Below are 21,966 nucleotides of genomic sequence, written 5' to 3' on the forward strand. Positions count from 1 at the left end.
ATTTAGGAGTTCACTGATGGCGATGGGGAGAAAGGATAATTAAGTGTATGCCATAGGTTCACTTGAATCTGTGTAGCTGTCATGGCATCCCTGTCTCCCAAACTTCACCCTGCAAGAGAATCTGGAGGTGGATACCCGTGGCTGTCTGAATTTACTGTTGAAGAAGAAGGCTTGCATAAGGGATCCCTTCCGTGGCTGTCCTCTGTACGATGCTCTTACATGAGAGTATGTAACCAAGCTCTTTCCTCTGTATTTAAATTAACTTTCCTCTTTTGATATTCATCTTCACTTCCTTCTTGGACAGAATTTTAGCAATGTCTGCGTAAGTGAACAGTAATACTGGCTGAAACATGATAAAAACCACACCCACTGAGTCATGCCATAGGATTTCCTTAACAGATTCATTTCAAAGATGTTTTGGGTTTTTTGTTAGCGGGTGAAATAGTTGTTCTTCACCCAGTGAATAGATTCTTTTTATTCTTTTAATGAGGAGGGGACCAAAGTGATGAGTTAAAATCAACCAGTGTTGATAGATGGTTTTAGAGTTTCTGTTTCTTTGCTCTGCCAAAATGTTCTCGTTTAGGAAGGTGACTTGGTTTTTCACTGGCTTCCAATATGTTGAGATAATATTTATGAGCTGTTGGTGAAAGTAAGTGGCGTGATTTAAACTATTGAAGGCTTTTTTGTCTGACCGTTTAAGATAAACAGGGAGCAACAGCACTGAAGCCAGTTAGACAATGGTGCCATCAGCTCCATGATATTAAATTTATTATTGAATTTGTAGCACTAATATACTCTTGAGTACCATAAAACCTGTCCCACACATGAAAGTAAGCAGATACTTGGTGACTAGTATGTGTGATGCTCTATTTGGCTGCATCTCAGAGTGGTTGTACCTGACCTGAATAGCTGATGTGTACGCACTTCCAGTAGTTTATATGTTTATATTTTTATATTTATATAAAATATATATATATTGATATATTTATATTTATATTCCAGTATGTTTATATTTTCTCCTGTTTAGCACTAGTATTATAAATTCCTTCCTAAATGAAGATTGTGTTGTAGGGTCTGCAATAAACTTAAGCAAATGCAGTAACTTCAGTTGTAGCTTTAAGCAAATCCTACATGGTCTGAATTTTTCTTCTACATTAAAAAAGTTACTGAGTTCTGCTCTTCTGGAGTGCTTTTTCTGCTGCACATTTTATAGTTCCTGTGGCTTTTTACTTGCCTTGTAGATCTCTATGTATCAGTCTTTGACTTTTCTGAGTGCATCCTAGTTTACAGGTACTGCAGTGGAAACCTGGGTAAAATTCTGATTCCATTGAGTCTGAACTGAAGTTGTGGTTTTCTTTTTTCCTTTACTATAAAGAATGGGTTCTGATGAAAAGGGATTAATCTTAGTGATACTAAATATTGTCAAATTCTGTCTGTTTCCTCAGTTTATATGAAATGGTTTGAAAATACAAAAAACAAATCTTGTTTCCAGAAAAGAAAAATCATTAACTTTCAAGGAATACATGGAAAAAAAAAAACCTTCATTTATTTAGAATTTTGAAAGTTCAATCCATCCAGTTCCTTGTAGGTGTGGGAAAGTGCAGCTGGTTTAACCAGCTTGGTATCAAAACACCTACTCAGTTAGAAAGCTAGAATGCTTTGAATGTCTGTGGCTGTTTTAAGTGTGCACATATGCAGTTATTTTATAAGAAGCTTGTTTTTTTGGAGCCTGCTCTTAACTCTATCAAGTATTTGTGATTTAAAACTCTTTCAATCATATGTCACCTGGTTAACGTTGAATTTTGAGCACCTGTGTTCTCACTGCTTTTATTGTAAACAGAAAGCCAAGATGGACATGCTGCTATGACCGACTTAGCATGAAGGCAGTTTGTCCTGTTTAGCGAATCAATTGTAAGACTGAATAAATAAATAAAGCCTAGTACAGAAGTCAAACAGAAACACAGAATACAAGAAGGATTGAGAGTAGGAGCAAAATCCTTTGTGGAATCAAACTGAAAAGTTTGGAGAAAAATAAGTCAAAAAATGTTGAGTCTGACATTACTAATGTCAATCTTGGAGAATGGAAGTTTTTCTTCTTTAACATGAACATTTTCAGACCAAGAGGCAATAATAGTGTCAGACAAATGTGTTAAACGTTTTTGTTCTGCATTTTTGTGGTCCTAAATTGCGTATGATCACAGATGTAAGGTGGCCGTTTAAGGGCAACGCAGAATGTGCTCTTATATGTGTACTGCCATCAAATACAAAACGTTTAAGTTGCTCTCAGGAAGAAGGGCAAAGCGGTTTTATATACTGTCCATTTTCATGGTATGCTCGTGTGGCTTTCAACATAGTACATCTGCTTCATGTTTCTAAAATTAGTCACTTGGTTATTTTACTTTCCTTAGCTTTAGTGCGTTCTTACAGATGGGAAGATATTTATTTGATGGCTTCTCACATGAGTTGTGCCTGGTAGATTTGGTAAGTGCCCCCTCCATCTTTTACCCTGCATTCAGAATCATGTGTTTACTGCTGATCAATAATTAACTCACTGTTTGCCCATACAAGTCCTTTCACCCTGTGCTATGTGTGGAGTATTCTTACTGGGCACATTGTGCTTTCATTTGTGTGCTTGAGTAAGAGAGGGAGAGATCTTTGTGAGATTATTAATAGCAACCAATTTAATAATTGCTATATGACGTTTTCGTTAAGCTATCTCCCTCTTTGTCACTGCAATGCAATTGTTAAAACTGATAGCAACCTTGTTGCTATATTGCTGCCTGGGAGCACTTAGGATAGTGTTTATGATAAAGCAGAAAGAATTTTGTTATAGGTAGGTGATAGCCTGTAATTTGTAGGCAGAATAATAATTTCAGAGCTCTTTTTTAAAGAGTTACCTACTCTTGATTGCACAGACTCAGTCTAGGCTATTCTGCCTGAAAAACTGACAGCATTCATTTGTTTTAAAGGTCAGTCTACAGTGCCACCTTCTCAGTATGTTTCTGTTCGTAGTATAACAAGTGCCAGGACCATAATTACTAGGTGTTGGAATAAACCATAAATTTCCTCAGTAGAAAGTAGCTAGCTTTTATTGTTAGAAAGTACTGCTTATGCTTCTCTTTTGATGCTTTGTTTTTATGGAGCATGTAAATATCAGTACATCCCAAAAGTACAGCATAGCTTTTGGGAATAACGTTGGATCCATGCAACTCCATGCATGGCTTTTGCCCACAAGACCTCTGATGTTGCTGGTGTTTAAGGGCAAGCAATGATGATAACAAAGCTGGATGCACATGCAGTGTTGCCAATAAGTCAATACTGTAGCTATGTTTATGTATGACAATAATATTGCAAGGTCTTTAAAGAACTGAACCTGAAAACGTATTTCTGCATCACTTGTAATATTATTTATTGTATATACATATATATATGTATATGCAGTTAATAGAAAATAATGGGTAGAAAGAATCAAGGTCTTCAGATTAATTCTGACACTCAAAACACTGAAACTTCCTGAAGCCTGGAGGACACAGTGAGGTAAAGTGAATTTTTTTTAATTGACTATTGAAAAAGAAACAGGCTAACCCAGATGACTTCAGGCTGCTCAACTATACATTGAGCGTCTTATGAGATGAGGAAAGTGAGGAGAAAATAGGTAAACAGCCAACATGGGACTTCTTGTTCTTAAATGATTAAAGAAGGCTGATGCTTTCTAATCATTGTAGCTTAATGGGTGACTGGTCTGGTCTATTTTGAACACATCTTTGGATGGGAAGGGGCTTTTTGAACAGTAAAGTCCACTGGATGGAGTTTGGGTGTAGATGCGAATCAGTTTCATTCTTGACAGAAGGACGTGTGATATTTGCTATGTGCTTCTGGAGGTGAGAGGAACTGACTTAAAAGTGAAGATGGTTTAGTTTTATCAGATTGTACTTCAGAAACAGCTGCTCTTCATCATTTTTGTACGGCTTGTTCATTTGCCCAGAAATTGTTTTTTCATCAAATCCAAATTACAGGCATTTTTACACTGTCAAACTTTTAAACACTGGCACTGAAATAAATGCTTAGGCAGAGATAAGATTAGGACCAGAGCAGAAGTGAGACAAATATTATAGCTTCTTACTTTAAAATCATTGAAGCAGTTTGCCATGGATTGTGGTAGATTCTTTAATCAACACAACCATGACTTTATAATGAAATAAAATTGTACTGTGTACCTAAGATTTTCTCTTCAATAGCAATGCACACATTGTAGTCCAACCTGGTTGTTGCTGGGTTCTGGATTTTGAAATAAATTCATGGATAAGTCAAAGCAGCTCTTGGGTACAAATAATTAGCCCCATGCAGGTGGAATAGGAGCTAGCCTATTCTTCCATGCCTGTGGTATTTTACTCTACAAGTTGATAGTGATTTTTTTCAGCTTTAGGCATCGAACTATCCAGAAGTTTGGTAAGTGAACATTTAGCTATTAGTCATGTCTGATTTGTTTATTTTTTAACTAATTCCCTATCTCCTCTAAGGCTATGTCATACTCGTTTGGATAGAGTCATCATAGGAGCTGCCAGTTAGGCCATTCTGCTGTTGAGCAAGGAACAGTTGAACCTGGAACTTAGCAACTTTTGTTTTGAAGTAATATAAAGTAATTTCATCCTTATTTTTGTCCGAGTCTGGGATGAAATTATTTTGATTTCTTTTTTAAAATATTCTTGTTCAAAAAATCAGCGAGACATTCTTGAAGAACAAAAACAAAAAAGTTGTAAATACATATTCATGGGGAAAAAAAATAGGGATTTATCTTTTTCTCCAATAATCCTGGTGCACGGGGATCAAATTTAACAATTTTCTATTTGTTTTGACATGTTTTTAAACACTAGCAGAACCAGGGAGACGCCTTTGTTTGATATAGTTGACATTTGTACTGAGCTTATCAAAAGGTACTTTCCTAATAATTTTTCCTTAGATAAATTACAGCAGATCCTAATGAAGACTTGATTAGAAGGATTCTGATTGCAGACAAATCTTCAGGCTGGTCTGTGAGCTGCCAATGGGAAGCCATTTCATTATCCATTATCTGAGTCTCCCGAGAATGTTGTAAGAACCAAACTGCAGTTAACAACGCATTTGGAAATTCTGAATATTCAGTATGAGGTAACTTGAAGTAGACTTGAAATATATTTAGCTCTGCATCCGCTTCTAGTCCCTGTACCATTAATCCCTCAGCATTTTCTCTTGGAAGGAATGATTCCTCAGGCTCTAGGAGATGTTAAATCTAACTGGGAAATTTCCACTATGCTGGGTACACACTGAGTTGTTTTTTTAAATCTTCTTGGAAGATGGATTATGTGCCCCCTTCTTGCTATCCAAGTCAAACATCTTGTAATTGTAAGTAATCTAACTAATTGTTTCCTGCTCCCGATATCCTGCTGCTTCTGTAGTCAGTGACCCATCTGCAGCCTGTAGGGGGCTAAAACAGCTTCTCCTTGGTGCAGGTCTCTTCCTGAACATGATGTGGAGGAGGGGAGTGAAGGTAGTTTAAACAGTTCTTTTTTTTTTTTTTTATCTCTACTGGATCCCTGTCAGCAAGGGGAGGAGGAGGTGAAGAGCAGTGACCTGAGTGTAGCCAACAGTGTTTTACCCTCTTGCGTCAGGATTATTTCAATTCTGAGGGGAAGTGAGAAGCTGAAACAGCAATAAAAAGGCAGCTGTTTCTGCTTCATCTTCCAGAGCAGCATAAGCAGGCATTCGTACCATGACACTCCACTGCATGCATCTTTTTCTTTTGCTTCTGCTTAGTTCATGGTGGCCGGACTCAGAGAAGCACGTGGTGGGAGCTGTGAAGGTCAGGGAGCATTATATAGCTGCTCAGTTCACTGTTTGGACCTACAAACCGGAGCCTGAGGAAAAGTCCAGGTAACAAAGTACAAGATGGGAAGGGTGAAATGAGACCTGTCTTGTGACTCAAAATGGTTTTAGTCTCCTGTGGAATTTTACAGACCAGGAATAGTTCAGTTGGTTCGGGAGGACCTGTGTGATCTCCACTAGAACCAATGAAGTATTAAAAGCTTTATTAAAATCATTTTTAATATTTTGTCATCTTCTCTATCTGTACAGTGTTGGGGTTTTTTTTTTGTGTTGTTGGTTTGGGTTTTTTTTTTGGTTTTTTTTTGTTTTTTTTTTTTTTTGCTTTGTTTTAGTGTCATTATTTTTAAATGTACATATTTAGTGGATTGCCAGAATTAGCAGTAGATTAGTAATACTGTGAAAGCTTTCAGACCTCAGGGAATAAATAGCTTCTAATTTGGGTACTCTTACTTTCACTTAAATCAGAGCATGATGAACTTTGGAACTAGCTGATGTTTCTGAGTTATTCAGTAGGTTCTGTGAAATGTTCATCCTGGGTCCTGCTGAGCAAAGGTTGTAGAATCAGATCTTGCTATTTAAGTGAAAATACTGTTTTCAAAATGCTTTTTTCTTATTGCATTGCAAGCTTCTAATGCTACATGCGCATGCAGAACAAGCATATAAAATAGCTTCTTTGTTTTGACATGATATGCTTATGATAATAAACACAGCAAGTGCAATGCTGGAAATGACCTGCACCTTCTTTGGAACTGTTATACTTTGTTCTTATACTTTGTTGACTCTACAGCCACAATACACAGCTTTTATTTGTTCACAAATTGGGGTTTAATAGTACAAATCACGTGTTTTCTTCTCCTATACTGAAGGATGTATTTTAATACTACTGCATTTATTTATTTTTATATCAGTGCATGAATTGTTTTCTTTGTCTGGTTTTGTGTGCGTGTAAGTCTGAACTTCCCGGTCAGATTTCAGTTTTCTAAATATTTGTTTTTCAAGATTAATTCAAACAAAGTCTCTTTTTATTGTAGAAGGGCTAATGACTTGAATCCCAAAGGCATTTGAGTATGTAACTTTTTCAACAGAAACTTAGTGCTTAAATGTAGAGTAAGAGTCTGTTTGCTTAGAGTTCTAGGTAAACGATGAGGCTGAAAATAAAGTGGATTCTGCCAATTATTTTCTTTAATCAGTCTTCAAGATGTGCAGATACTTCTCTTCAGCACAGAATCATAGAATGGCTTGGATCAGAATATCCATAGTTCCAATCCACTCTCTGAGAGCAGGGTTGTCACTCACCAGCTCGGGTTGCCCAGGGCCTCATCCCATCTGGCCTTGAATACCTCCAGGGATGGGGCATCAACAGCTTCTTTGGGCAACCTGCTCCAGCATCTCACTGTCTTCTCAGTGAAAAACTTCCCCCTGACATCTAATCTATATCTTCCCTCCTTAGTTTAAAACCATTACCCCTTGTCCTATCATTATTATGTAGAAAGTTGATTTCTCTCCTGTTTAAAATCTCCCTTTATTTATTAGAAGGTCATAATGATGTCTACCCAGAGCCTTCTCTTCTCTACAAGCTCAGCTCCTTCAGCCCGACCTCATAGGAGGGGTGCTCCAGCCCTCTGATCATCCTTGTAGCCCTCCTCTCAGCGCTTCCTCGTAGCTCATAATCTTTCCTGTCTTTGGGACCCCAGACCTGGACAAAACACTCTAGATGGGGCCTCACAAGGGCACAGTAGAGAGGGAAAATCACCTGCCTCACCCTGCTGGCCACCCATCTTCCGATGCAGCCCAGGATACTGTTGGCCTTACAGGCTACAAGGGCTCACTTTTGGTTCATGCTAAGTTTTTCATCAACCAAGATCCCTAAGTCATTCCAAGCAGGGCTACTCTCAAGGAGTTCTTCTCCCAGTCTGTATAAACATCTGTATAAACATCTGGGATTACCCCAACCCAAGTGCAAAACCTTGCCCTTTGCTTTGTTAAACCTCTTTAGTTTCAGTTAGTTTGGTTAGTTTAGTTTTAGTTTCTTTTTTTAGTTTAGGACCCATTTTTCGAGTTTATCAAGGTCCCTCTATCTTTATAGAGGTTTATGGTTTACCGTGTGTAAGTTATATACATAAAATACTTAAAAACAGAGTGAAAATGTGGGTTTTGTGTATGAAGCATTGCTGAACATTTTGTAACTAGACCTGATTGCATATTCTGAGATTTGTGAAGTATTGGTAACACAATTATTTTGTTCCTTTTAGCTATACAGTTGGCATTGATATGTTTCTTCTTCCACCCCCGTAATCTTATGTACATGTTCTGTTAAACATTGCCACATTAGGGCAGCGCATCAATGAAGATCATGGATCGTGCACTTCTCCCTCATAGCCAAATTAAATTTTATCAATGACTTCAAAGATTTGAAGCATGAACAGTTTCTGCCTGACTACTGTTGCAAAAGTGTAAGAGAAGGGTTTACCAAAATCTCTTCAAGAACAGATCTCCCCCATCTGGATCCTGAATGTCATTGAAACCAGCTCCTTTGATTATCTCTGTCCAGCTTCTCTATGTGTGAGCAGCCCATACACTTCCTACTATCAAAAGTGCCTTGCTTAACTGAGGGCATTACAAAAATAGCAAGAAGAAGTACTGTTGGATTCAGTCATTGTACGTACTAGGAAATCAACCATAAATGTGAAACTAAGCACAAACTATTTTCCCTTTAACACTTGTTTCACCATTATTTTAATTCCAGAAGGCTTCTGTGCGGGCTTCCTCCTGCTTGCCTGTGCATTTGCTGAGGAAACAGTTTGTGGTCTACTTGGTTTATTTATGTATGTAATTCACAAAATCAGAAGGACTATAGAAACAACAAGCAGAATAAGGGGTAAACTGTGCTAGGTATTGTAATTGTATGTCTGATATGTATGAAATAGTCTAGCTCAAGAATGTCATAGGTACGGTGGAGTAAGAGGGAAAGAGAAAGCCACTACAAAGAGTTGGACCATGTGGAAGTGATGAAATGTAATTCCAGAATTCACTTTCCAAGGTGTCTGTTAAGCTGTAATGGCCTTTTTTGGAATCTTCATCCTTTCAATTTTTGTGTAACTCTTATGGTTTCAGGTTGACACATTTGGATCCCGTGTTTAAGAAAATTTCTTACAGAGAATATGAAGTGGATTTTAAAAAAGAAAAGCCAACAGATAAGTCTACAGGTAAACGGGAAAGAAGGTGCTTGTTGCTGGCTTGTCTTAAAGCCAGTAATGCACAGTGATGACACTGTAAAGTCATGTATCGTTGGCTCAAGGTCTGAGACTAAATATGTTTCTGATAGATCACCGGAAAGGAAGAAATAAATTATGAGGTCAGATGTGAAAAAATAACTCCTTGCCTTTGGTGTCCTTTACTATTTCAAGGTGCTTTAGATGGATGGAGGCAAAGTCTCATACTTATGCTATACATAAGCACTGTACTTGTATTTTGATACTTATGCAGAGTAGTTATATAGTCTGTTCTTCATATTAATGGAAAAAATAGCTTCAGATGTTGAAAGCATCTGATTTCAAAGCAAACGTATGTCAGATTGCTGATACCAAATTGTTTCAACCGAGCCTGAAAAATCTTGATTTTTTTCCAAATGTGTTTTCCTATATTTTCTGAAAGTTCTTTAACAGAGAAAGAAATTTACAAAGTGGCTTATAATAAAAGAGACAAACAGGTGAAAGTTTACTTTAGCAGGTATCTTTCACTGAGATTTGGGTTTTTTTGTTTGGTTCTGCAGCCACATGTGCCTTTTTACAGGTAAATCTTCTTTGCGGTGGTATTACATTCCTGTCCATAGTTTGTACAGCTTGCACTTTGAGAGAGCTCTTATTCTCTGCTGGAGAAAGAATTCTTCCTTGCATTAAGGAAACTGTTCTGTTCACAGTTTTCTCTCTCCTTATTTTGACAGGACTCCTTGGGCCCACCCTGCGTGCTGAAGTGGGAGATACTTTAATAGTTCACTTTAAGAATATGGCTGACAAGCCCATCAGTATTCATCCCCAAGGCTTAGTTTACAACAAAAATGCAGAAGGTAAATGCTGTAAAATCCCTGTGTTTTCTTCTTGTAGACTCAAGAGAGAGGCAGACTAATGCTGATGTCCTGGTGGGGGTCTGTAGACCTCCTAGAGACAGACGAGGTGTTCTATGAGCAGCTGGCAGAAGTTGCATGATTGCCAGCACTTGTTCTCATAGAAGATATCAACTCGCCTGATATATGCTGTAAATACAGTGCAAAGGAAGCAGTCTAGGAGGTTTCTAGAATGTGTGGAAGGTAACTTCCTGATGCTGGCTGTATGTGGTGGTGAATGTGACCGGTGAGGATAAGGAAAAGGCTGAGGTTCTCAATGCCTTTTTTACATCTGTCTTTAATAATCAGACTAGTTGTCCTCAGAACCTCTACCCCCTGACCTGGAGGTCTCAGATGGGAAGCAGAGTTCAGATCTAAACAGAATTCAAACAGTTAGAGACCTGCTACTCCATGTAGACTGTCAGAAATCCATGGGGCCAAATGGCATCCACCCAGGAGTGCTGAGAGGTAACACCAAGCTGTCAGGAAGTGTTGATCTGTCTGGGGGTAGGAAGGCCCTTCAGAGCAATCTGGACAGGCTGGATTGCTGGGCTGAGGCCAGTGGGATGAAGTTCAACAAGACCAAGTGCCAAGTTCTGCACTTTGGCCACAACAACCCCAGGCAGCGCTACAGATTTGGGGCAGAAAGCCTGGAAGACTGTGTGGAAGAAATGGGCCTAAGGAGGTTGGTTGATGTTAGGCCGGTTACATGAACCAACAGTGTGCCCAGGTGGCCAGAAAGGCCAATGGCATCCTGGCTTGTATCAGAAATAATGCAGCCAGCAGGAGCAGGGAGGTTACTGTCCCCTGTATTCAGCTCTGATGAGGCCACATCTCAAGTAGTGTGTTCAGATTTGGTTTTCTCACTGCAGGAAAGACATTGATGCCCTGGAGCATGTTCAGAGAAGGTCAGTGAAGCTGGAGAGGAGTCTGGAGAACAAGTCTTTTGGGGAGTGACTAAAGAAACTGGGATTGTTTTGCCTGTAGAAGAGAGGGCTTGGGGGTGACCTTATCGCTCTCTACAACTACTTCGAAAGGAGGTTATGGCAAGGTGGAGGTTGTACCCTTTTCCTGTGTAATTAGTGATAGAACTAGAGGGAATTGCCTCAAGTTGGAGATCTCAGGGGAGATTCAGGTTGGATGTTATGAAAAATTTCTTCCCTGAAACAGTGCTCAGGTGCTGGAATGGGCTGCCCATGGACACGGTGCGGTCACCATCCATGGAGACGATCAAGAAATGTTTAGATGAGGTACTAAGTGAGGTGGTTTAGTGGAGAGGTATTGGTTGGGCTAGATGATCTTGGAAATCTTTTCCAACCTTGGTGTTTCTATGGATGCTTGGGTTTATGTATAGCACAGATATCTGTTGATAGTGGATTAAAACATCACACATATTTTTAGCTCTTTTCTTATTCATGAGTGTTGTAGGTTCATGCCATCTTAGCCCTGTTAATTTGAAGAGAGACACCTTTTGACAGATGACAGTCTTAGAAAATCCTGAATCTGTAAGAAACAGGGTAGTGAAATAGGTACTTTCCCACATGCTACTCTCCACGTTGCAAGTGGAGCCGTCAGTTATCTGTATGAAGTATCAAATAGGAATGAAAGATATCAAGATTTTGGAATTGTTGTGGGGACTTCAATTAGCTCATACTTTAATTAATCAGTTTTCATGTCACCCTACTTTCTTTTCTTGGCAGGCTCCCTCTATGATGACAGAACGTCATCTGTAGAAAAACAAGATGATGCTGTGCTTCCAGGCCAGGTCTACACGTATGTGTGGGATATAACAGAAGAAGTTGGTCCAAGTGAAGCTGACCTTCCTTGTCTCACTTATGCGTATTATTCTCATGAGAACATGGTAATGGATTTTAACTCTGGTCTGATTGGAGCTCTGCTTATCTGCAAGAAAGGTAATGAATATGGGAAGGTTATAAAAAGGGACTTTTCAGTTAAAGTACTGGCTGAGAAACAGATAAATTCCTTTTGATCTAAGACTCCTTTCTGCAAGAAAACAGGATTTTGTAGCCTCTTATAAATATAAAAGAATTACATTTAAGGTGGGTGCCTCATTCTAAGTAGAAAAATCTGCACACTCCCAAAGTTTTTTGTTTCTGCAGTCCATTTATTTTAGTCTTAAATTATGTACATTCATTGAAAGTAGCAAATGGGATTTTTTTGTGCGTGTGTGAACAATCTGTAGAAAGAACCATAATTCTGTGTGGCAGGTTCTTATGCCTAAAATGAATTCTGCTTTCTCATAGAAATCTCACCTGTATGACAAACTCAACTGGATACTTCCTTATAATTGATCCAATTCTGAAGTATTTGTGAGTCTTTTGTATGCAGAAGTTTTAGGCTTTTTAAAGGAGATGATGAGCTCATGCAGTATTTGAAAAGGCAGCATTCGCACAGCAGATGGCTCAGCTATCTTTCTCCTTGCCTTTAATCTCAGAAGAAAAGCCAGAGTCTGGTTGTTTCCAGAAGGCTGCTGGATATTCTCCTCTTGAATATTAAACTTTCTGATTCCATGGTTAGCTAAAACAAAAGGCAATTTCAGAAATAAAGTCACTTTATGATCATTCTTAAGATCTTGGGGATCTGGGATCTGGGGCCAGATTCAGGCAGCACATTGTAACAAAAGAAGCAAGTTAGTTAAATACATGCAAATGCTGTTACATCGGTATGGAAATTGCTTCACTTCTGCTTGAAATTAACATCTTTCATTTCTTTATTCTTCATAGGAAGCCTAAATGAGGATGGGTCACAGAAACTTTTTGACAAGGAATATATACTGATGTTTGGTGTGTTTGATGAAAACAAGAGTTGGCAAAGATCAGCATTTCTTAAATACACAATTAATGGATATGCTGGTGGAACATTACCAGGTACTATACAAGTCTGTGTGGCATGACATGAACATTAATGAAGGTTGAATGTTGACTCTGTTTGTTTTTTGGGGGGCGTTTGTTGTGCAAGAGAACAGGAATAGATGAGTGGGGTATGGCCTTTTTAAGAACATGTTTTTAATCATCTAAATTCTGAATGAGTGCTATGCCATATTGCTAATAAGGAAAACAAGATTATTAACTTTAAAAACAAACCAACCCTTCTTTTTTTTTTTCTTTTTTTTTTTTTTTTTTTTCTTTTTCCCCTTTTTTCCCTGGAAATCTTTATCTGTTGACAATATGATAGAAGTATAAGGCACATGGCATATCCCAGATGAAAAACTTCCTGGAAGTGGAAAATCAGTTACCATTAAATCAGACAATTAAGTGAGAAGACCAAGATAGTGATAANATCATCTAAATTCTGAATGAGTGCTATGCCATATTGCTAATAAGGAAAACAAGATTATTAACTTTAAAAACAAACCAACCCTTCTTTTTTTTTTTTTTTTTTTTTTTTTTTTTTTTCCCTTGGCTAATGGGAAGTAATGGTGTAACAAGGTGAACTTCTGATTTTACAGCACATGGCATATCCCAGATGAAAAACTTCCTGGAAGTGGAAAATCAGTTACCATTAAATCAGACAATTAAGTGAGAAGACCAAGATAGTGATAATAGGAATGTTCTGTTAGCATTCTCCCTTGGTCTCCTTTCTTCTTATCTCTGTCCAGTCCTTCGAGCAAACACAGAAGGCTGTTAGGGTATTGAGTTTTTATTAAACAAATACTAGATAGGGTACTTAATTTCACTACGCATAGCCTTTATTCTTTAACTTTGATTCTTCTCATTTCTTTCAAGTGAGGAGAGGTTGGCTCTCTGAAAGAGGTTGCTGATTTTCTTCCTTCTTCCCCAGTTTACTGTAAGTCAGATCACCACTTGCATGTAAGATTTAACACTGTTCTCACTTCTCTTTCAGATTTAGAGGCTTGTATGTATGACAACATTAGCTGGCATTTGATAGGAATGAGTTCTAAGCCAGAAATTTTCTCCATTCATATAAATGGCCAGGTCATGGAGCAAAGACAGCACCGAATTTCTACTGTAAACCTAGTGGGAGGAGCATCAAAAACAGTGAACATGACAGTGAGTGAGGAAGGAAGGTGGCTGATATCATCCCTTGTCCAGAAGCACTTGAAAGGCAAGGAAACATCTATTTATTAAGCAACTTTAGATTTTTCCTTTTCTTCTCTAAGTCCCGAAAAGCTTCTGTCCTGCAATGGTGCAATAACCATGTTTCAGATTGTTTTCATTTAATTAAGAAACCACTGGAAAATAAAGCGTTCTGTTGGAATTAGACCTGTAAGATGAATTAAATGTCATTCCTATCTGCAGCTTTACAGCAGTATGCAGATCACAGAGAAGCAGTAAATCAGAATTCAAGCTTCTAAGTCTCTGCAAACTGTTCGGATGAACACCATTTTAAAATGAGTGAGGAATTGCATGTCTCCTGACGAAGTGCACTCTTTCAGCTATGGAGCACTCAATCTAATAAGTCTAATGAAAATATTTGCTGTTTATTGTTTGACCATAGTGATCAAAGTTCTGTTTGAAAGATTGAGAAAAGTCTCTCATGAGAGCTGCAGGACAGGATTTGGGGGAAAATATGGGAAAAGAAAAAAAATAAAGGCAAAAACGTTGCTTTTTATCAATTCAGCTGGTATTTCCAAAGACAACTAGCTGAGAGAGCTCCTGTATTCCATTTGTTTAATACAGGCTCCTTGAAGGCTTCCCAACGCACATGGATGCAACCTTTTTAAGCCTGAGAAAATAGCAATAATAAGCAAAAGCTTACAGGCAATCTTAGATAAAGAGAAATGAGAAATACGATTCAGGTGATCAGAGCTCATGAAATGGAAAATCACTGTGTTACTCTGTTTCTTTTCCATTAGCTGGAATGCATGGCTACCTTACTGTAAGAGACTGTGGAGACAGAGAGAGGAAGAAGAGTCATCTCTCCTTTAAGGAACGTCGCATGATCAAGAGCTGGGAATATTTCATTGCTGCAGAAGAAGTTGTTTGGGATTATGCCCCAACTATTCCAGACAGCCTTGATAAGTAAAATAATACTTTGTCAACATAATATGGAATGTTAATGTGAGTAATTCAGGTTGGAGAGGACCTCTTAGAGTTGTCTCACCTGAATTTCTACACAGAGCAGTGCAAACTTCAAAGTTCTCTCTCCAACTGCAAAGTTAGACCAGGTTGGACAGGACTTATCTGATTGAATTTTCATTGTTTGTACAGCTGGGGACCTCTTAGCCTCTCCTCCATGCCTTTTCAAACTCGCAGTGAAAAGTTTTCCTTACATGTAATCAAATGTTCTAATATTGAGACCTTTGGCCATTGCCACTCATCCCATCATTATGCAACTCTGAAGAACTGTATGGTATCTCTCATTTCATAGCTACAGATAAAAATAAGATGCTTCCTCAACCTTCTTACAACCGAGTAAACCCATCCTTTCATTGTATGACATGTGTTTAGTCCCCCTGATCACCTTGATGATCCTCCACTGCACTCTCTTCAGTGTGTGTCAATGCCTTTCTTTTTCTGGGGCGCTTTTAAGGAAACACTTCCTTTTACTTCTAAAAGGGAGCCTAAAACATGCAGGTGAACGGAAATGCAGAAGGTAGCATGCAAGCTTGTTTTCTAAATTGCTTTTCACTATGAATTCTGCTGAAATAAACAATCCTTAGAGGAGAAAGGCAATATTTCTAGAGAATCAAGGTTTTAAAAATCTTAGCATGGTAAAAAATACAGGTTAGGGAGAAAGAGAGATTGCTTCTGTAAAAGACCTTTGCATGGCACCAAATCGGTGAAATAAAAGCCATATTACATAAGCATATTCAGCTGTTCTGTTCAACGTAAAATAAGTACAAAGAAATAGAAGGAATTCTGTAATATAGTTGATGTTGTAGTACAAAGTGCTGCCAGCGCTCTGTAGGGTCATATAGAGTTAGTGCTGTCAGTTCCTCACTGCTCTATTGGAGCTGATGTTGCAAGCTGATTTCCATAAGAACCTTTAAAGATTTAAGCAGCAGAAGACAAATACCTTATCGTATATAGGTCTGTATATACCATTAGAACATAGTTTTGATGTAACTCTTAAGTATACATTCCTCTTTGGTATCATTTTTTTTTTCACTTATCACTTGTTCACAAATTACATGGGGCAAATTTATCTCCTTTCTTTCTTTGCTAGTTACATGGCATCCCTCAACTGCTACAGTGCTCTCCTTTTTCTTCTTTTGTTTGGAATTTCAGCATTTGTCCCTGTTCAGTAGCCTTTTTTGAAGGGTTAGTGACCGGAACAAACATGTTGTTCTATGTTGCTTAGAAGTATTTGTCTTAGCGTTATAATTGTCAATGTTTTCAAACCTGGGTATTTCACAATTTGTTATACAATGCTTAATTGGGATTAAGGTTATCTGAGCAGTGTTCCTGGCTTCCCTGAAGTGTTTGCTTCTGTAAGCAGCGTTTTTCCTGTATTTGTTTGTGTCCTTTTAAAAGAACATTATTTTATGTTAATTTACCTTGAAAAAGCAGGTGCTGCTTCAATTTGTCTCTTTATTGCATGTGTTCTCTATTAAATTCAGTGAAAGCCCTGATACTAATTGATTGTATGTGACCGTAAAACACAAATTGCACTGCAAGCTTTATCTTATATAGGTTAAAAATTGAGGTGAAGTCCATTAGATTAACTCTGGAGTTGAATTTTATTTCAAATTGTGAGATTTCTACTAGTTTCTTCAGTGCCAGTTCTGTAATTCATGTTACTCTTCAAGTTTTGTTGATCCATTTGTCTTTTCCTTTATTTTTAAGACACTATAAAGCTCAACATTTGGACAACTACTCAAATCTAATAGGTAAAAAGTATAAAAAGGCCATTTTCAGACAGTATACTGATGGCAGCTTCACCAAACGTCTGGAAAGTCCTCGTCCCAAGGAAACTGGGATTTTGGGCCCAATTATAAGAGCTCAAATCAATGATAAAGTTAAAGTAAGTACTATAACTTTAGAGATGAGTACTATAGAACAATTTTCTAGTGGGTAGAGATATGTAAGGAATAGTTTGATTTGTTGATGGGTTGATTGGTTGGTTGTATTGTTTTTTTTGGTTGTGGGGTTTTTTTGTTTGTTTGTTTGTTTGTGATCTATTCACTTCCCCTTTTTAGCCTTGGAATCAGGGAAAATACTTTCTTTCAAGTTGGTTTTCTCTTGTGCTGAAGGCTGTTAGGCATTTCAGTCAATAACTTCATACTTCCTGAGGCAATATGTGCCTAGAAGCTGGAAGAACAAATGTTTTCTAAGCAGCAGGTGTGAGAAGCTGAAGTTCACAGTGATGGTTCTACAAGCCCAGCAGAAGCAGGATCTCACCAGACACCAGCAGCATTTAGACAATGAACTTATATTGTGAAACCATATATAAAGCATCCATTTGCCTTTTCAGCTCTTCGAGGGCTGAAACTAGACAATCCTACTGCAGTTGAAACTTGGTTATACTTTCAGAGTCAGCTTTTTGGAATACTAAATTTTTCTTTTTATTTCATCTATCAATACAGATTGTATTCAAAAATAAGGCCAGCAGACCCTACAGTATGTACTTCCATGGAGTGACGCTTTCAAAGAATGCAGAAGGAGCTAATTATCCTCAGGATCCCACAGGTAAGTAATTTTGTGGATCAGGTTTGGAATATCATTGACCATTGTGGAGGGTTCCATTGCTTTCAAAGAGATGCTGTTGGTTGGAATTCATGGCCTGAATTCTGCACTTTGCCTCTGCTTACATTTTGTGCTGCCATATGGAGAAACCAAGGTAGTATCTGCAAAATATCAACAAATAACCTTTCTTCGGTGTCTTAGTTTTCTGTTCTTGCTGGTGATTTTAGAACCAAAAGCTCTTGCTGAACTTCATTTATCTCAGAGGTAGCTTGAAATGACACAAGTGCACCAATTTCATTAAAAGGTGCAGTCTGGCACTAAATAAAGATCTGGCTCTAAGTTTGTATTATCTTTGTTTTTGCTGTTTATTTTTCCTTAGGCAATGTCACCCAGGATAAAGGAATTCAACCAGGGAATATCTACATATATGAATGGCAAATTGCTAAAACAGATCAACCCACTGCACAGGATGCACAGTGCATTACCCGGCTGTATCATAGTGCTGTAGATATTGAGAGAGATATAGCCTCTGGACTGATTGGCCCACTTCTGATCTGTAAAAGCGAAGCACTTTCTCAGAAGGGTGTGCAGGTAACGTGTCTGGCAACCTCTCAGAGAGATTTTGCTCTTAATATGATTAGTGAAATTTGTTTTTACTTTAATTCAGAGAAATGTCTAATAGAGACTAGTCACGCAAATAGGTCCTTAGCTAAGAAAAGATTAGAGCATCACTTCAGAGAAAAAACATCAAAAACTTTGTGCTCAGGTGAAACCAGAAGGCTGGTCCATTTACTAAGAACCCATCTGTGTGTCAGTAGCGCTAGTATCTTGCTCAAGGCTGCACCACAGAGCTGATTGCTGCAGTAGAGTGTCACACTGAAGTCCTGACCCCCCTATTCCCTGTCATTTAGCCTCTGAATCACACCACAACTGTACTGAAACTTATGTTGCTTACACTGTAGGTAAGTAAAATAGAACTGAGTCGTTAGTGTTTCTGCTCGTAAAATGTAATTGTGCTTATTCTGATTGTCTTTTAGAAAAAGGCAGATGTGGAACAGCATGCAATGTTTGCTGTGTTTGATGAAAATAAGAGCTGGTACATAGAAGACAATATCAAGGAGTACTGCAGCAACCCTGCCTCTGTTAGAAGGGATGACCTCAAGTTTTATAACTCAAATATAATGCACAGTGAGTAGGAGAACAAACTGAAGATTATGAAAGCCATGTGAGACTGAACATTCAGTGATTGTAGTTCTCAGATGTAATACAATTGGGTATTTCTCTAGCGGGGATTGGGCTGACTATGGGCCCTGAAGTAAAGGCAAGAACTATTTTATTTTAATACAGCACTTTGCTGATTTGGAGATACTGTTTCCAGAGCTGAATTCCCATCCAAGTGTAGAGTGATTTCAGCCCTGTGCCAGTCTCTCTCTGCCAAGTGTAAGCCCAGTAAACTGGACTGACATCAAAGAACAAGAGGCTTTAAAAGTCTTTCACTTTAGTTTTTATATTGGAGAGGCATGAAAATATTAAGACCATCTTCATTTTGCTTCCATTTTAGCAATAAATGGCTATGTGACTGACAGAAATGAAATCCTTGGATTTTGTCAAGATAATGTTGTTCAGTGGCACTTCTCCAGTGTTGGCACTCAGGACGAGATTGTCTCTATTCGCCTTTCTGGGCATGCTTTCATTTATAGAGGAAAATACGAAGATGTGTTGAACCTTTTCCCGATGAGTGGAGAATCAGTCACAGTGGAAATGGACAATATTGGTAAGAGCCAAGACTGCAGTATTTATTTGATGGCTCCTCTAAGGTGTCTTTTCAGCCCTGGTCCATAAGAATTTACCAAAAATAGAAAATCTTCTCGGATAAACACAGTGCCAGGAAAATCTTGAATTGCTGTCTGTTGCAACTGATGTGTATGAAGTTTTATTAGCTGCACAGGTGCTTAGCACATACGTAATTATACGTGCTAATACTGAGGCTCTTTTAGTGGTTCTTTGTGTATATAATAGATTTTATAATATGTTTGGATAGCTGATATTTTGTCCTCCAAGCTTGCTGTTTGATGATCTCACAGCCTCAAGTCCTTATCAGTTAAAAATATACACTAAAGGGAATTTAAATTATTGTTCAGGACAGGGCAATCATTAAAAATCCATTGGACTTGATGACAGCTTCCCCAGTAATTAATTGTATTTCTGCTTCATTGTGGTATGATAAATGCTGCATATTGGAAAAACATTTTTATTTTGTTTGCAGGCACTTGGCTTGTAGCATCCTGGGGTGACACAGAGATGAGTTATGGAATGAGACTGAGATTCAGAGATGTCAGATGCGACTATGAGGATGACAGCTTATTCGACGTTGTGGATTTAACAAACACCAAGACTGATAAAAAAGCTCTCTCCACTTCAGTTGAAGAAGATGTGGATATGAAGAGGCGTAGTGAGGAAGATGACTCAGAATATCAGGATCTGCTGGCTTCTTTTTACTCCATCCGAAGCTTAAGAAATACAGGAGAAACTGAAGAAACTCAAAACCTTACGGCATTGGCCTGGGGACAATATGAAGACATGGATACTGCAAATTCTAAGGTGGCTGTTGACTCAGATCTGACAGTTGCCAATGGTAGTAAATTGACAGAGTTCTTAGATACTCCTAATGCTCCTCCTCTCCAAGTTGAAAATGAAACATTCCAGTCAAATTATACATCAGTCACAGCAGAAGAGTATTTACTTCTAGCTGGTTCAAGTGATGGAAAGCCTGACTTAATTTTTGAGAACAGAAGCCAAAGCGATTATGCAGTAGATCACAGTAATATGTCTGGAGGTGAGCACTTGCTGAGCAATGGAGAAGCCCAGGTGAAAGATGCAGAAGAGCCTCTGACTGCTAAGAAGGGCAGTAATTTTTTTACTGGAGAACATCAAGAGGAAAGCACAGGGAAAAGAAATAACAGCATTAATAGTAAAAGGAAAAAGCGAAGCTCACTGGCCATTAAATTCTACTCAGTCCAAAAGATGAAAGCCCTTCTAAATCATGTAAGAAATAAAAATGGCTCATTTTTTGACAAGACAAATTCACCTAATTCCATGCAGCAGACAGAGAACGCATCCAGCACAGCCACAGTGGGAGATAACCAGCATCCAAGTGATTATGATGATGAAATGGAAGAGGAAGAATCAAAAGGGGGCAGTGCCATGCATGCAGGTAATTTGACACTTGAGTTAGAAGCTGCTGTAGAAGAAAATGAGTCCAATGCATCCAGCCCCTCTCAACTTGAGCTACCCAAAGATAAACAAATAGATTCATTTTCTTTAGATCATACATTGGGCAGTACAAGACCCAATTCAAGCCCTGCATTAGTGAAGAACTTTCTGGAAGCGTCATTGCCCAGGACTGTGAAGTACTCATCTAAAATGACAGATGAGGAATGGAATTTGGTGTCTGCAAAGGGGATTCAGAGACTGGAGGCAAACTTAGACAAATCTGTTAGTGATAAGTTGAATTATGGAGGCAGAAATGATACAGTATTCCTAAGTAAGAAGCATAAGAAGGATGGAGGATTCCCACATGTAATGGGAGGAAAACATAAAGGCAACTACATGCGCCCTCCTCTGAAAAGGAAGGAAGGGAACAAGAATGATACTTCGAGTACATCTGGAACCTTTGTCAAGATCCGAAGGAAAAAAAAGGAATATCCAAAAACTAATCAGCTTTTGAACCCAAGGAGTAAAAAGCCCCAGAAGTTCACCAAACCTACTGAAGAGTTTGGCCGCACCTTATTTCCAGGTGGGACCAACCATGTAACGCTGCCATGTTGCAATAACACCACAGAGTCACCCAGTAAGTCCAGCCACAAAGAATTGCCAGAGCAGCTTAAGCCATCCATCGTCATTGGGCTTCCACATGAAAATGGAAACTATGAATACACTTCAGGAGAATATTACAGTGAGGATACGTCAGGTGATGAATATGAATACTATTATGTGAGCTTTGATGATCCATACATGACAGACCCAAAAGTGAATGTCAGCGAACGGCGTAACCCAGACAACATTGCTGAACACTACCTGTGTAGCAGGGGGAGTGAAAGGAGATACTACATTGCAGCTAAGGAAGTCTGCTGGAACTATGCAGGACATAAAAAAAGGTTTGGCTAAATCCTTTACTTTCATTTTGCATGTTATTGACACTAAAAAGTGTAGATTTACATGTAACCTGCGGTGTGATTTTGACATTTCAGTTACAGGACTCTAAGAATTTTCCAAGGGAAGCTGGGAACCCCCTAGAATGTCATATAAGTAATAATAGTGCAACTGAGAGCTCTTCAGAGATAGAAAAAAGCAATCCTTTCTAGTCTCACTAAAAACACTCTTTAAAACGAA

General features: G+C 38.5%; 1 protein-coding gene across 1 annotated transcript in view; it reads left to right on the forward strand.

Annotated features, from left to right (window-relative positions):
• Window positions 1-5,592: 5,592 nt before the first annotated feature.
• The window catches only part of F5 (coagulation factor V), a 29,166-nt gene continuing 12,792 nt past the window's right edge, over window positions 5,593-21,966 (forward strand). Inside the window, exons 1-13 of the mRNA XM_015875191.2 lie at window positions 5,593-5,910; window positions 8,977-9,068; window positions 9,806-9,928; window positions 11,665-11,877; window positions 12,709-12,852; window positions 13,829-14,050; window positions 14,802-14,967; window positions 16,735-16,912; window positions 17,475-17,577; window positions 17,954-18,165; window positions 18,612-18,762; window positions 19,136-19,348; window positions 19,841-21,731. Of these exons, the coding sequence (XP_015730677.1) occupies window positions 5,750-5,910; window positions 8,977-9,068; window positions 9,806-9,928; window positions 11,665-11,877; window positions 12,709-12,852; window positions 13,829-14,050; window positions 14,802-14,967; window positions 16,735-16,912; window positions 17,475-17,577; window positions 17,954-18,165; window positions 18,612-18,762; window positions 19,136-19,348; window positions 19,841-21,731 (3,869 nt within the window). The 5' untranslated portion in view covers window positions 5,593-5,749. The remainder of the gene's footprint in view (window positions 5,911-8,976; window positions 9,069-9,805; window positions 9,929-11,664; window positions 11,878-12,708; window positions 12,853-13,828; window positions 14,051-14,801; window positions 14,968-16,734; window positions 16,913-17,474; window positions 17,578-17,953; window positions 18,166-18,611; window positions 18,763-19,135; window positions 19,349-19,840; window positions 21,732-21,966) is intronic.

The sequence above is a fragment of the Coturnix japonica genome, chromosome 1 (genome assembly GCF_001577835.2).
Source record: "Coturnix japonica isolate 7356 chromosome 1, Coturnix japonica 2.1, whole genome shotgun sequence".
Lineage (NCBI taxonomy): Eukaryota > Metazoa > Chordata > Aves > Galliformes > Phasianidae > Coturnix > Coturnix japonica.